Below are 13109 nucleotides of genomic sequence, written 5' to 3'. Positions count from 1 at the left end.
GGACCTGATGGCCTACATCCTCGGGTTTTGAAAGAGTTGGCTATAAACATAGTGGATGCATTGGTTGTCATTTTCCAAAATTCCATAGATTCTAGAATGGTTCCTGTGGATTGGAAGGTAGCAAATGTAACCCCACTATTTAAGAAAGGAGGGAGAGAGAAAGCGGGGAACTACAGACAGTTAACATGACATCAATAGTAGGGAAAATGCTAGAATCTATTATTAAAGACATGGTGACAGGGCACTTAGAAAATAATAATAGGATTGGGCAGAGTCAACACAGATTTATGAAAGGGAAATCATGTTTGACAAATCTATTGGAGTTTATTGAGGTGGTAACTAGCTGGATAGATGAGGGGGAACCAGTGGATGTGGTGTATTTGGATTTTCAGAAGGCATTCAATATGGTGCCACAAAAGAGGTTATTAAACAAAATTAGGTGCTCATGGGAATGGGGGTAATATATTGGCATGGATTGAGGATTGGTTAACGGACAGAAAACAGGGAGTAGGAATAAACTGGTCATTTTCGGGTTGGCAGGCTGTAACTAGTGGGGTACCGCAAGGATCAGTGCTTGGGCCTCAGCTATTCACAATCCACATCAGTGATTTGGATGAGGGGACCAAATGTAATATATCCAAGTTTGCTGATGATACAAAGCTGGGTGGGAATGTAAGTTGTGAGGAGGATGCAAGGAGGCTTCAAGGGGATATAGACAGGCTAAGTGAGTGGGCAAGAACATGGCAAATGGAATATAATGTGGAGAAATGTGAAGTTATCCACTTTGGTAGGAAAAATAGAAAAGCAGAGTATTTTTTAAATGGTGAGAGATTGGGAAATGTTGGTGTTCAGAGGGACCTGGGTGTCCTTGTACACGAATCACTGAAAGTTAACATGCAGGTACAGCAAGCAATTAGGAAAGCAAATGGTATGTTGGCCTTTATTACAAGAGGATTTGAGTATAAGAGTAAAGACATCTTACTGCAATTATATAGGGCCCTGGTGAGACCACGCCTGGAGTATTGGGTACAGTTTTGGTCTCCTTAACTAAGGAAGGATATACTTGCCATAGAGGGAGAGCAACGAAGGTTCACCAGACTGATTCCTGGGATGGGGGGATTGTCCTATGAGGAGAGATTGAGTAGACTAGGCCTATATTCTCTGGAGTTTAGAAGAATGAGAGGTGATCTCATTGAAACATACAAAATTCTTACAGGGCTTGACAGGGTAGATGCAGGGAGGATGTTTCCCCTGGCTGGGGAGTCTAGAACCAGGGGTCACAGTCTTAGAATAAGGGGTCGGCCATTTAGGACTGAGATGAGGAGAAATTTCTTCACTCAGAGGGTGGTGAATCTTTTGAATTCTCTACCCCTGTGGAGGCTCAGTCGTTGAGTATATTCAAGACAGAGATCGATAGATTTTTGGATATTAAGGGAATCAAGGGATATGGGGATCGGGCGGGAAAGTGGAGTTGAGGTCGATGATCAGCCACGATCTTATTGAATGGCGGAGCAGGCTCGAGGGGCCGAATGGCCGACTCCTGCTCCTAATTCTTATGTTCTTCTAATCTCGGCTGACACTCCCAATGTATTATTCAGCGTTTGAAGTTTTCTAAAAACAAATTCATTTTATTGCGAGTTTAAATGTTTTTTTCCCCATCATTGTTTATCTTGTATAGTAGGGACTTTGATGTTTATCTTGTACAGTAGGGACTTTGATGTTTATCTTGTATAGTAGGGACTTTGATGTACAGTAGTCAACTTCTGTCCTTTTTGATAACATCATGGTATCTGACCTAATAAAGATGCAGACAGGGCAGATTGAGGGGGAGAGACTGCAGTGTCAGAAACTGAGGATTAGTTTGGCAATAGGTAAGCCTGAGGAGGGACTCGGGACCTGCATTGCAGCATTAGATCTTCTAATCGTGGTGTGTGGGATTTAAACTGACACAGATATCACACACAGTTTGAATAATTTTGGTCATATTTTCAAATCTTACGGTATTTAATTCTGTGTGAAGCTCCCTAGCATTCGAATAAACCATTCTGTTTGCAGTGACTATGTTTATAAGGGCTTAAAATTAGAGCCAGGCCGTTCAGGGGTGATGTCAGGAAGCACTTCTTCACACAAAGGGTGGTGGAAATCTGGAACTCTCTCCCCCAAATAGCTGTTGAGGCTGAGGGTCAAAACAGAGATCATTAGATTTTTGTTGGGTAAGGGTATTAAGGGTTATGGAGCAAAGGTGGGCAGCACGGTGGCATAGTGGTTAGCACTGTTGCCTCACAGCGCCAGGGACCCGGGTTCAAACCCGGCCTCGGGTGACTGTCTGTGTGGAGTTTGCACATTCTCCCCGTGTTTGCGTGGGTTTTCTCCGGGTGCTCTGGTTTCCTCCCACAGTCCAAAAGATGTGCGTGTTAGGTTGATTGGCCATGATAAAAAATTGGCCCTTAGTGTTAGGTGGGATTAAATACGTGGGGTTACAGGGTTACGGGGATAGGGCTTGGGTGGGATGGCTGTCGGTGTAGGGACCGGGTGCTAGGGTTTGGATGATCAGCCATGATCTCGTTGAATGGCGGAGCAGGCTCGAAGGGCCGAATGGCCTACTCCTGCTCCTATCTTCTATGTTTCTATGGTGGTAAGATACAGATCAGCCATGATCGAATTGAATGGTAGAACAGGCTTGGGGGGCCGAATGGCCTCCTCCTGTTCCTATGCTTGCCATCCGCTCCTGCTATCTGGACCAGTTTTCAAAACAATTTCCCAGTTAAATTCCCCGTTCCTAATTTTTTTCTGCTTCCTGTTGTGTTGCTTCTTCGCTTTCATCGCTCTCTGTTCTTTTCCAGATGAAACCAAGCTCAAGCTCTGGAACATCACCATCAGTAAGAATGTACTGCAGCTGCCAAGTATCTTCCATCACCTCCCGCACCTGCTCGCCAGAGAGAACAGTTTCCAGCCGTCCGTCTACCTGGGACAAAGGAGAACTGGAGGTAAGCGGGGGGGGGGGGGGAAAAAAACATTTGACCCAGAAATATTGAGCAGTTTTTAAAGATCGCAGTTTTAAACTTTTAATTCGAGCCTAATAGGTAAAAATTTCACTGCGTGCAAAACATAAATGTGCCTTAGGCACCAGATCTTGCATCCAAAACTCGGCTGTCCGTGTCCTAACTTGCACCAAGTCCCGTTCATCCATCGCCCCTGTGCTCGTTGACCTAAATTGGCTCCCGGTCCGGCAATGCCTCGATTTAAAAATTGTCATCCTTGGTTTCAAATCCCTCCATCCCCCCCCCCCCCCCCCACCCAGCCATCCATCTCTGTAACCTCCTCCAGCCCTACAACCCACCGAGATCTCTGCGCTCTTCCAATTCTGGCCTCTTGTGCTTCCACGATTTCTATCGCTCCACCATTGGCGGCCGTGCCTTCTGTTGCCTGGGCCCTAAGCTCTGGAATTCCCTCCCTAAACCTCTCTGCTTCTCTAACTCTCTCCTTAACGCTCCTTAAAACCTACCTCTTTGACCAAGCTTTTGATCACCTGCCCTAATATCGCCTTATGTGTCAAAATTTTGTTTGATAATCACTCCTGTGAAGTGCTTTTGGGACGTTTTATCACGTTAAAGACGCTATATAATTGCAAGTTGTTATTGAAGGTTACACTCCTGAGTGTGCTTGTAAATTTTATCTGTTCATGTGTCTAGACTGCAGTCCGGATGATGAATGTATTATTACTTGCAAACTTGTTCATCAATTGCTATAGTGGCTTACTGGGCCTCTGGTTTTGTTCCTTTTTTAAAAAATCTCACTAACCTCCAAATTTTGTTTCTTTCTCCCAGTTTCTCTCTTCCAAAAAAAAAAACCCCTACACCCTGCAAAGTGCAGAGTAGTTGTGACTGTTCTTCGGTGTAATCTATATATATTTAAGCCCCCAAAAATGACAGGAAAAAAAACTGTGACCTTACCGGAGAGGGAGATAGCTGGGGAACTGGCACTGAGTAGAAATTCTAGTTGGGGGGCGGGCTGGGTAAAAAATGTAAGGGAAAAATTATTTTTAAAAATTGTTTAAAAAAACACTGACTTTTCAGCTGCTTTTTTCCTACTAGACTGATTCCTGGGATGAGGAGATTGTCCTACGAGGAGAGATTGAGGAGACACTTAATGGCACAGTTTTAAAGAGTGTGCAGGGACAGAGGGACCTGGGAGTTAATGTGCGTAGGTCCCTGAAGGTGACAGGACATATTGAGAGGGTGGTTAGCAAAGCATATGGGATCTTGGGTTTCATAAATAGAGGTATTGAGTACAAAAGTAGAGAAGTTATGCTGAACCTTTATAAAGCGCTGGTTAGGCCACAACTGGAGTATTGCATCCCGTTCTGGTCACCACACTTTAGGAAGGATGTGAAGGCCCTTGAGAGGGTGCAGAGGAGATTTACCAGAATGGTTCCAGGGATGGGGGATCTTAGCTACAAGGACAGGTTGGAGAAGCTGGATTTGTTTTCATTAGAACAAAGGAGGTTGAGGGGTGATTTGATAGATGTGTACAAGATTATGACAGGTTTGGATAGGCTAGACGGGGAAAGGCTGATCCCACTAGTTGATGGTACAAGGACTAGGGGACACAGATTTAAGGTTTTGAGCAAGAGATACAGGGGGGACGTGAGGAAAAACTTTTTTACGCAGCGACTGGTGAGGACCTGGAACTCGCTGCCGACGGAAGTGGTGGAAGCGGAGACTCTCGATGTTTTCAAGGGGAGACTGGATAGGCACTTGAGGGAAATAAACTTGCAGGGCTCCGGGGATAGAGCGGGGGAATGGGACTGACTGGATTGCTCTACAGAGAGCCGGCACAGACTCGATGGGCCGAATAGCCTCCTTCTATGACTCTATGACTAACAATTGTGATTGTTCTTTGCTACTTGTATGACAGCAAGAGAAAAGAATCCAAACACGTTTTGGCCGATTTACATGCTTTTCCATTTTCTTTATCCTCTCGGTTGGGTTGTCTCAGTAGGTTGTTGATGTATAAAATACAAGAAGTCATTAATAAACTTGCAGAATGGGCATTTAATTGGTAAATGAGCTTCACTGTGGTTAAGTGTGAGGTAGTGCATTTTGGTAGGAAGAATAAGGAGGCCACATACTGCTTGGATGATGACTGTCTAAATGGGGTAGAGGAACAGAGGGATCTGAAGGTACAGATACAAATGTCACTAAAAGTAACGACGCAGGTTAATAAGGCCATTTAAAAAAAGCAAACCAAGCACTGGTGTTCCTTTCTAGAGGGATAGAATTGAAAAGCAGAGATGTTATGTTAAACTTGTTTAGACCACACACTCAGTAATGGGAACAGTTCTGGTCTCCATATTATTAAAAAGGATCTTGAAGCCCTGGAGATGGTGCAAAAAAGATTTACTAGAATGATACCAGAACTGAGGTTATACCCATCAGGAAATAGGAGCAGGAGTCGGCCATTCGGCCCCTCGAGCCTGCTCCGCCATTCAATAAGATCATGGCTGATCTTTTACCTCAACTCTACCTTCCCGCACTGTCCCCATATCCCTTGATTCCCCTAGAGTCCAAAAATCAATCGATCTCAGCCTTGAATGTACTCGAGGTCTGAGCCTCCACAGCCCTCTGGGGTAGAGAATTCCAAAGATTCACCACCCTCTGAGTGAAGAAATTTCTCCTCATCTCAGTCCTAAATGGCCAACCCCTTATTCTGAGACTGTGACCCCTGGTTCTAGACTCCCCAGCCAGGGGAAACATCCTCCCTGCATCTACCCTGTCAAGCCCTGTAAGAATTTTGTATGTTTCAATGAGATCACCTCTCATTCTTCTAAACACTATTGAATATAGGCCTAGTCTACTCAATCTGTTCTCATAGGACAATCCTCCCATCCAGGAATCAGTCTGGTGAACCTTTGTTGCACTCCCTCTATGGCAAGTATATCCTTCCTTAGTTAAGGAGACCAAAACTGTACCCAATACTCCAGGTGTGGTCTCACCAAGGCCCTATATATTTGTAGTAAGACTTCTTTACTCTTATACTCCAGTCCCTTTGTAATAAAGGCCAACATAGCATTTGCTTTCCTAATTGCTTGCTGTACCTGCATGTTAACTTTCAGTGATTCGTGTACAAGGACACTCGGGTCCCTCTGAATACCAACAATTCCCAGACTCCATTTAAAAAATACTCTGCTTTTCTCTTTTTCCTACCAAAGTGGATAACTTCACACTTCTCCACATTATATTCCATCTGCCATGTTCTTGCCCACTCACTTAACCTTTCTATATCTCTTTGCAGTCTTTATGCGTCCTCCTCACAGCTTACATTCCCACCTAACTTTGTATCATCAGCAAACTTGGATATATTACACTCAGTCCCCTCATCTAAGTCATTGATGTAGATTGTGAATAGCTGAGGCCCAAGCACTGATCCTTGTGGTACCCCACTAGTTACAGCCTGCTAACCCAAAAATGACCCATAAATTCCTACTCTCTCTTTTCTGTCCATTAACCAATTCTCAATCATATTACCCCCAATCCCATGAGCCCTAAGTTTGTGTAATGACCTCTTGTGTGGCATCTTATCGAATGCTTTTTTTGAAAATCCAAATACACTACATCCACTGGTTCCTCCTTATCCACCCTGCTAGTTACAACCTTAAAAGAGGGAGAAAGGAATAGAAGGATATGTTGATGGGGTGAGATGAAGTTGGGGTGGGAGGAGGCTTGTGTGGAGCAGAAACACCGGCACGGAGCAGTCGGGCCGAATGGCCTGTTCCGTGCTGTAAATACTTTGTAACTTTGTAAACTGTGCATTGCGTTGTTGACACAATCCTAATCCATTTTCTGTTTGTTTTTTTTGCCCACAGTTTCGATTGTGATGGGAGTTCCGACTGTCAAGCGGGAAGTGCACAGTTACCTGATTGACACCCTGAACTCCCTCATTTATGAACTGACCCCCGAGGAAAAACAGGACTGTGTGATTGTTGTACTCATTGCAGAGGTGAGTGAAAGCACGCCCCTGGATTTACATTCCCAGGAGTTTAGAAGGTTGAGGGGGTGATCTAATTGAGGTCTTCAAAATTGTGAAGGGGTTCAATCGGATGGATACAGAGAAACTATTTCCTGCCGCTGGGGAGTGCAGAAGGAGAGAGCCTAATCTTAAAATTCTCGATCGATAGATTTGTTTTTATCCGGTAAAGATTATCAAAGGGTTATGGAACCAAGGCAGGTACACGGAGTTGAGGTACAGATCAGCCACGATCTGATTGAATGGCGGAACAGGAGGTCATAAAATTAAAATGAGAGCCAGGCCATTTAGGAGTGAAATCAGGAAGCACTTTTTCCACACACACGGTAGTGGAAATCTGGAACTCGCTCCCCTACAAGCCTGTGGATGCTGAAATTTTCAAGACTGAGATCAATGGATTTTTGATACGAATGAATCAGCACTAACTGTTTCCACCGTCTCCCTAGGGAGTCTGTTCCATAGATTGACCACTCGCTCGTTGAAATAATGTTTCCATAGATTAGTTTTGAATTTACCCCCCTTCAATCGCAGGCCGTGTCCTCTGGTTCTCCTGTTCTGGACACGGTGAGACAGCTCGTCGTGGTCGACATTATCCAGTCCCCTTAGAATCCTAAACTCAGCATTCGCATCACCTCTCAACTTTCTCTCTTCCAGTGGAGAAGAGCCTTCTCTTCTCCAGCCTCCCTTTCCTCGCCAGCCTCCCTTTCCTCGCCAGCCTCCCTTTCCTCTCAAGTCCTTGAACATGTTGTTGCCTCTCAAATCCGTGCCTATCTTTCCCGGAACTCCATGTTTGAATCCCTCCAATCAGGTTCCTGCCCCGACCACAGTATCGAAACGGCTCTCATCAAAGTCACAAATGACATCCTTTGTGACCGTGACAGAGGTAAACTATCCCTCCTGGTCCTTCTCAACCTGTCTGTAACCTTTGGCACGGTTGACCACTCCATCTTTCTCCAACGCCTCTCCACCGTCGTCCAGCTGGGTGGGACTGCACTCGCCTGGTTCCAGTCTTACCTATCGAAATCGTAGCCAGAGATCACCTGCAATGGCTTCTCTTCCCACTCCTGCATCGTTACCTCGGGTGTCCCCCAAGGATCTATCCATGGCCCCCTCCTATTTCTCATCTACATGCTGCCCCTTGGCGACATCACAGCGTCAGGTTTCACATGTACGCTGACGACACCCAGTTCTACCTCACCACCACCTCTCTCGACCCCTCCACGGTCTCTAAATTGTCAGACTGCTTGTCCGACATCCAGTTCTGGATGAGCAGAAATTTCCTCCACCTAACTATTGGGATGACCGAAGCTATTGTCTTTGGTTTCAGACCACTTTTCCATGCCATAACCCAGACCGCCTATATCCACCTCTGTAACATCGTCCGACTCTGCCCCTGCCTCAGCTCAGCTGCTGTTGAAACCCTCATCCATGCCTTTGTTACCTCTAGACTTGACTATTCCAACACACTCCTGGCTGGCCTCCCTCGGTCTGCCCTACATAAACTTGAGGTCATTCAAAACTCTGCTGCCCGTGTCCTAACTCACACCAAGTCCCGTTCACCCATCACCCCCTGCACTCGCTGACCTACATTGGCTCCCGGTAAAGCAACGCCTCGATTTTAAAATTCTCATCCTTGTTTTCAAATCCCTCCAACTCTTTCCCCTTGAGCATCCCTGATATTAATCGCGGCTGTGCCTTGAGCTGCCGAGGCCCTAAGCTCTGGAATTTCCCCCCTCCCCACAAACCCCACTGCCTCGCTACCTCTCTTTCCTCCTTTAAGACGCTCCTGAAATCCTACCTCTTTGACCAAGCTTTTGGTCATCTGCCCTAATTTCTCATGTGGCTCAGGGTCAAATTTTGTTTTATAACACTCCTGTGAAGCACCTTGGAGTGTTTTATTCCATTAAAGGCGCTATATAAATACATGTTGTTGTAAGAACATGTCCCATTTACAATAATCACTCCTCCTGATCCAATCCCATCAATCACCCTGGTTGCTTTCTTCTCTCAGTAGCTGCAATTTCCTCTCTGTACAGTGGCGACTAGAACTGTACACCGTATTCGGAGTGTGGTTGCACCAATGATTTATAAAGCGGCAGGATCACCTCACTATTTTGGCTCCAATATTGACCTTTTAATACACCCGAACATCTGATTTGCTTTGCTCATTGCCGCCGCGCATTGTTTCAATTTATGGTCAATCGTGACCCTGCGATCGCCTTCATTTTCCGAGCACGTTGTTTTATTGCCATTTTTAAGTAATGTTCCCTTCCTGGATTTTTTTTAAAATTCCCCAGGCCAAGCACTTTGCATTTCTCTGCATCAAATTTCATCTGCCGCGAGTCTGCCCGATTCCCGAATACGTTCAGATCCTCCTGGATTCAGCTTTGGAGTCTACCACCTTCATTAGCTTTGTATCAACTGAAAAATTAGCTATTTTGCTTGTGACTCCAGATCATTTATGAAGATGTTAAATTTAAAAAAAAGAGGTCCCAAAACAAGCCCTTTTTGAAATTTCGACAGAACAGCACCTTCCCTCCCACAGCAATCACTCTCAAAGTCAATCGCTGTGGCGTCACAAGAGGGCTCAGGAAACAGACAGTCATAGAATCTAACAGCATAAGAGGAGGCCATTCGGACCATCGTGCCTGTGCCGGCCCTTTGAAAGAGCTCTCCAATTCGCCCCACTCCCCTGCTCTTTCCCCAGAGCCCTGCAAGTTTTTCTCCTTCAAATATTTATCCAATTCCCCTTTTGAAAGTTACTATTGAATCTGCTTCCACCGCCCTTTCAGGCAGCGCATTCCAGATCACAACAACTCGCTGCGTAATGAGTCAGCTTTATTATTCAGAAAACACAGCACTGAGAACAACAGTCTGACCGTTCCTAAATCCCTGCTAATTTGCCGATTTGAAGTCATCAGCAATCTCACTTGAAGAAAACCTTTTATCTCCTTTTATAAAGAGTAAACTTAAAGGCTTCTCTACAATTTTGAATTTTGCTTTCTTTTAATGTATGAAGGGTAGTCGTAGCGAAGATGTTTTCATTTGCAGGGGGAGACCAAAACTAGAGGTCATAAATATAAGATAGTCACTAATAAATCCAACAGGGAATTCAGGAGAAATGTCTTTACCCAGAGAGTGGTGAGAATGTGGAACTCGCTACCGCAGGGAGTGGTTGAGGCAAATAGTGTAGATGGATTTAAGGGGAGGCTGGATAAACACATGAGGGAGAAAGGAATAGAAGGATATGCTGATAGGGTGAGATGAAGAGGGGTGGGAGGAGGCTCGTGTGGAGCATAAACACCAGCAATGGTCTGTTGCAGTGCTGTAATTTCTATGTAACCTTTTCCTACGATATTACAAATATGTTCAGTGGATATTTTTTTAACATTCAAGGTTTCAACTGACGACTTATTCTATTGTCAACAACTTGAAGTCACCACCACTTAAACCACCCGGGTTTAAACTGGGCAAACAGCATGAAGCATTTGCCGCTCCCGATATTCCCAATTACAAAGTCGCGTTTACAGCAGGTTAAGCACACCACTGTTCCGGGCACGGAGCTGCACGGGAAATTCAGCTGAGGAGGAGCTGGCCTGTTGAACAGCCTGGGTCTCTTTTCTCTTGAAAAGAGAAGGCTGAGGGGTGACCTAATAGAGATCTTTAAAATTATGAAAGGTTTTGATAGAGTGGACACACACAGAGAGTGTTTCCGCTTGTGGGGAAGAGCAAAACTAGAGGCCATGAATATAAGATAGTCACCAAGAAATCCAATAGGGAATTCAGGAGAAACTTCTTTACCCAGAGAGTGGTGAGAATGTAGAACTCGCTACCACAGGGAGTGGTTGAGGCGAATAGTATCGATGCTTTTAAGGGGAGGCTGGACAAGCACATGAGGGAGAAGGGAATAGAGGGTTATGCTGACAGTGAGATAAGGAAAGACGGGAGGAGACTCGAGTGGAGCCGGCATGGACTGGTTGGGCCGAATGGCCTGTTTCTGTGCCGTATTTCCCATGTAATCCTATGTTATAGAGCGCCGAGTTCCAACAGCGCCTCCCTGATTAGTATGGGACAGTTCCGGGATAGTCAGCGACGGGAGATTAACGGGATTTAAACACCACTCTTTGAAATACTCGTCAAGGATAAAATGTTCCGATCAGGGTTACAAAGAAACAACATAGATTCATATAAAGCGTCCAGCGTGGGCAAATCGCATCAGCACCAAAGCGTCCGCTGTAAGCGGTGGCGACTGTACTAAATTCACCAGCTGACATACAAAGAGGCCCTTTCTGTAATTGTGCATCTTTTCTCCTCTAAAATGGATCGGACATATTCTAGCATGCAGTTCATTCTGGGTTAGGGACATCTGCCATTAAGCCTCAGAATCGTGGAAGGGGTCCTATTAAGATCGGGACCGGAGAGGATCGCTTTTGGAGCAGAGAATCAATAATGCTGAATGAATAATTACTGTCAGTTCCCTGGCTGCAGTTCTGGCCCCTCTCTGATCCGCGAGGGGAAAGTGCACGACTGTAAACTGCGAATGAGAAGCACATTTCTCCCGGGTTGCCAGCAGCAGTGCCCGAGACACCAATTCTCCATTCCAGGAGACTCCCGGACAATCTGGGAGAGAATTATCTTCCATTCCGGGAGACTCCCGGACAATCCGGGAGAGAACTATCTTCCATTCCGCGAGACACCAATTCTCTATTCTCGGAGATTCCAGAGCAATCCGGGAGGGTTGGCAACCCTACAAGGGATATTGGAATGCGGTCAGCATTGGAGGAATGCAGAGATCTCGGAGGGTTGTAGGGCTGGAGGTGTTTAAAGATAGGGAGGAGATGAGGCCATGGAAGGATTTGAAAACGAGGATGAGAATTTTAAAATCAAGGCGTTTGGGTACAGTAATGAGTCAAATTCGATTCTGGTCTGTGCCAACAGTAGAGTGGCTACGTTAAGCTCCAGCACCCCAGAGCCAGGGAGATGGAAAACAATCAATAAACGATCCTTGCTGCCGATCACTGTTCAGTAACATCTGTCGGAAGGTGCAGGTGTCTCGTCATTGGGCGAGAATGGGATTAAATTTGCTGTGTGAGCTTACAAATAAAGAACAGTTGCTTGGGAAAGGTACACGGCTGGGAACATCTGTATCTGGGGACAAGCCAGAGCCTTTGAGCAAGAAAGGGAGGAAACTGCAACAAAAAATGTTACATCAGCAACTTCATGCATATATTTTATTCGCAGAGTGTGTGCAGATTACCGAGTAGATCCGTCTATTTGCAGGCAGGCATAACAGTGACTGGGCCGCTGTTCAGATTTACAAAGCTGTTAAAGATAACTTTTGCCTGGCTTGCATTTCAGGAAGCGAACAAAACTCATTTATTGACAAGTGAGTTCACAGTTAGTGTAGTGGTTCTAGTACTGGGCTAGTAATCCAGAGGCCTGGACTAATGATCCAGAGAGAATGCGTGTTCAAATCCTACCACGGCATTTGAGAATTCAATCTCCATTTTAGAAAACCTCTCTGGTGGACGTAAAAGATCCCACGGCACTAGTTTGAAGAAGAGCAGGGGAGTTCTCCACGGTGTCCCGGCCAATATTTATGACTGCATAGAGTGAGACTACTGTTCCTGACCAGAATGTCAATGATTGGGTAACTCCCCCGTCAATCGCGCTTGGAGACCGCACTGCCGTAAGTGACTGGGATTGATTTTACGCATATCATTTGTATTGTGCTAACTATCCTCCACTCGCACTGCATTTTGCTAGAGAAATCACCCTGCTTTTTTGGGGAGAAATTGCTGTAATTTCAGTCATGAGTTCTGTTTTTATCCAGTTGGTAGAGACTCTTTAAACAGCCTCTCATCACTGCTGTAGTGTGCTGCTTAAGTAGACCCTGTCGACTGTTTGCAGTAGTGCGCTGTTTAAATACTCTATTTGCTGAGTAAATGGACTTTGTTTGCTGAGTAATTGGACTTTGTTTGTTATGAAATAGACTGTTGTAAGTCCCGCCCTGCGTCCAACTCATTGGCTGATGCCGTGTAACTCATTGGCTGGCACAGTGGTGTCAATAGATACTCTGAATA

The 13109-nt window shown here is 45.4% G+C and overlaps 1 protein-coding gene across 1 annotated transcript in view; it reads left to right on the top strand.

The window, feature by feature from the left end:
* Positions 1-13109, top strand: part of mgat4b (alpha-1,3-mannosyl-glycoprotein 4-beta-N-acetylglucosaminyltransferase B) — a 373057-nt gene that overhangs the window by 196973 nt on the left and 162975 nt on the right. The window contains exons 3-4 of the mRNA XM_085996041.1: positions 2844-2987; positions 6866-6999. Coding sequence (XP_085852167.1) covers positions 2844-2987; positions 6866-6999 — 278 coding nt within the window. The remainder of the gene's footprint in view (positions 1-2843; positions 2988-6865; positions 7000-13109) is intronic.

The sequence above is a fragment of the Somniosus microcephalus genome, chromosome 8 (assembly GCF_052327205.1).
Source record: "Somniosus microcephalus isolate GS21.2 chromosome 8, FLI_Smic_1.0, whole genome shotgun sequence".
In the NCBI taxonomy this organism is placed as follows: Eukaryota; Metazoa; Chordata; class Chondrichthyes; order Squaliformes; family Somniosidae; genus Somniosus; species Somniosus microcephalus.
This window is presented reverse-complemented; position numbering and strand designations above follow the sequence as displayed.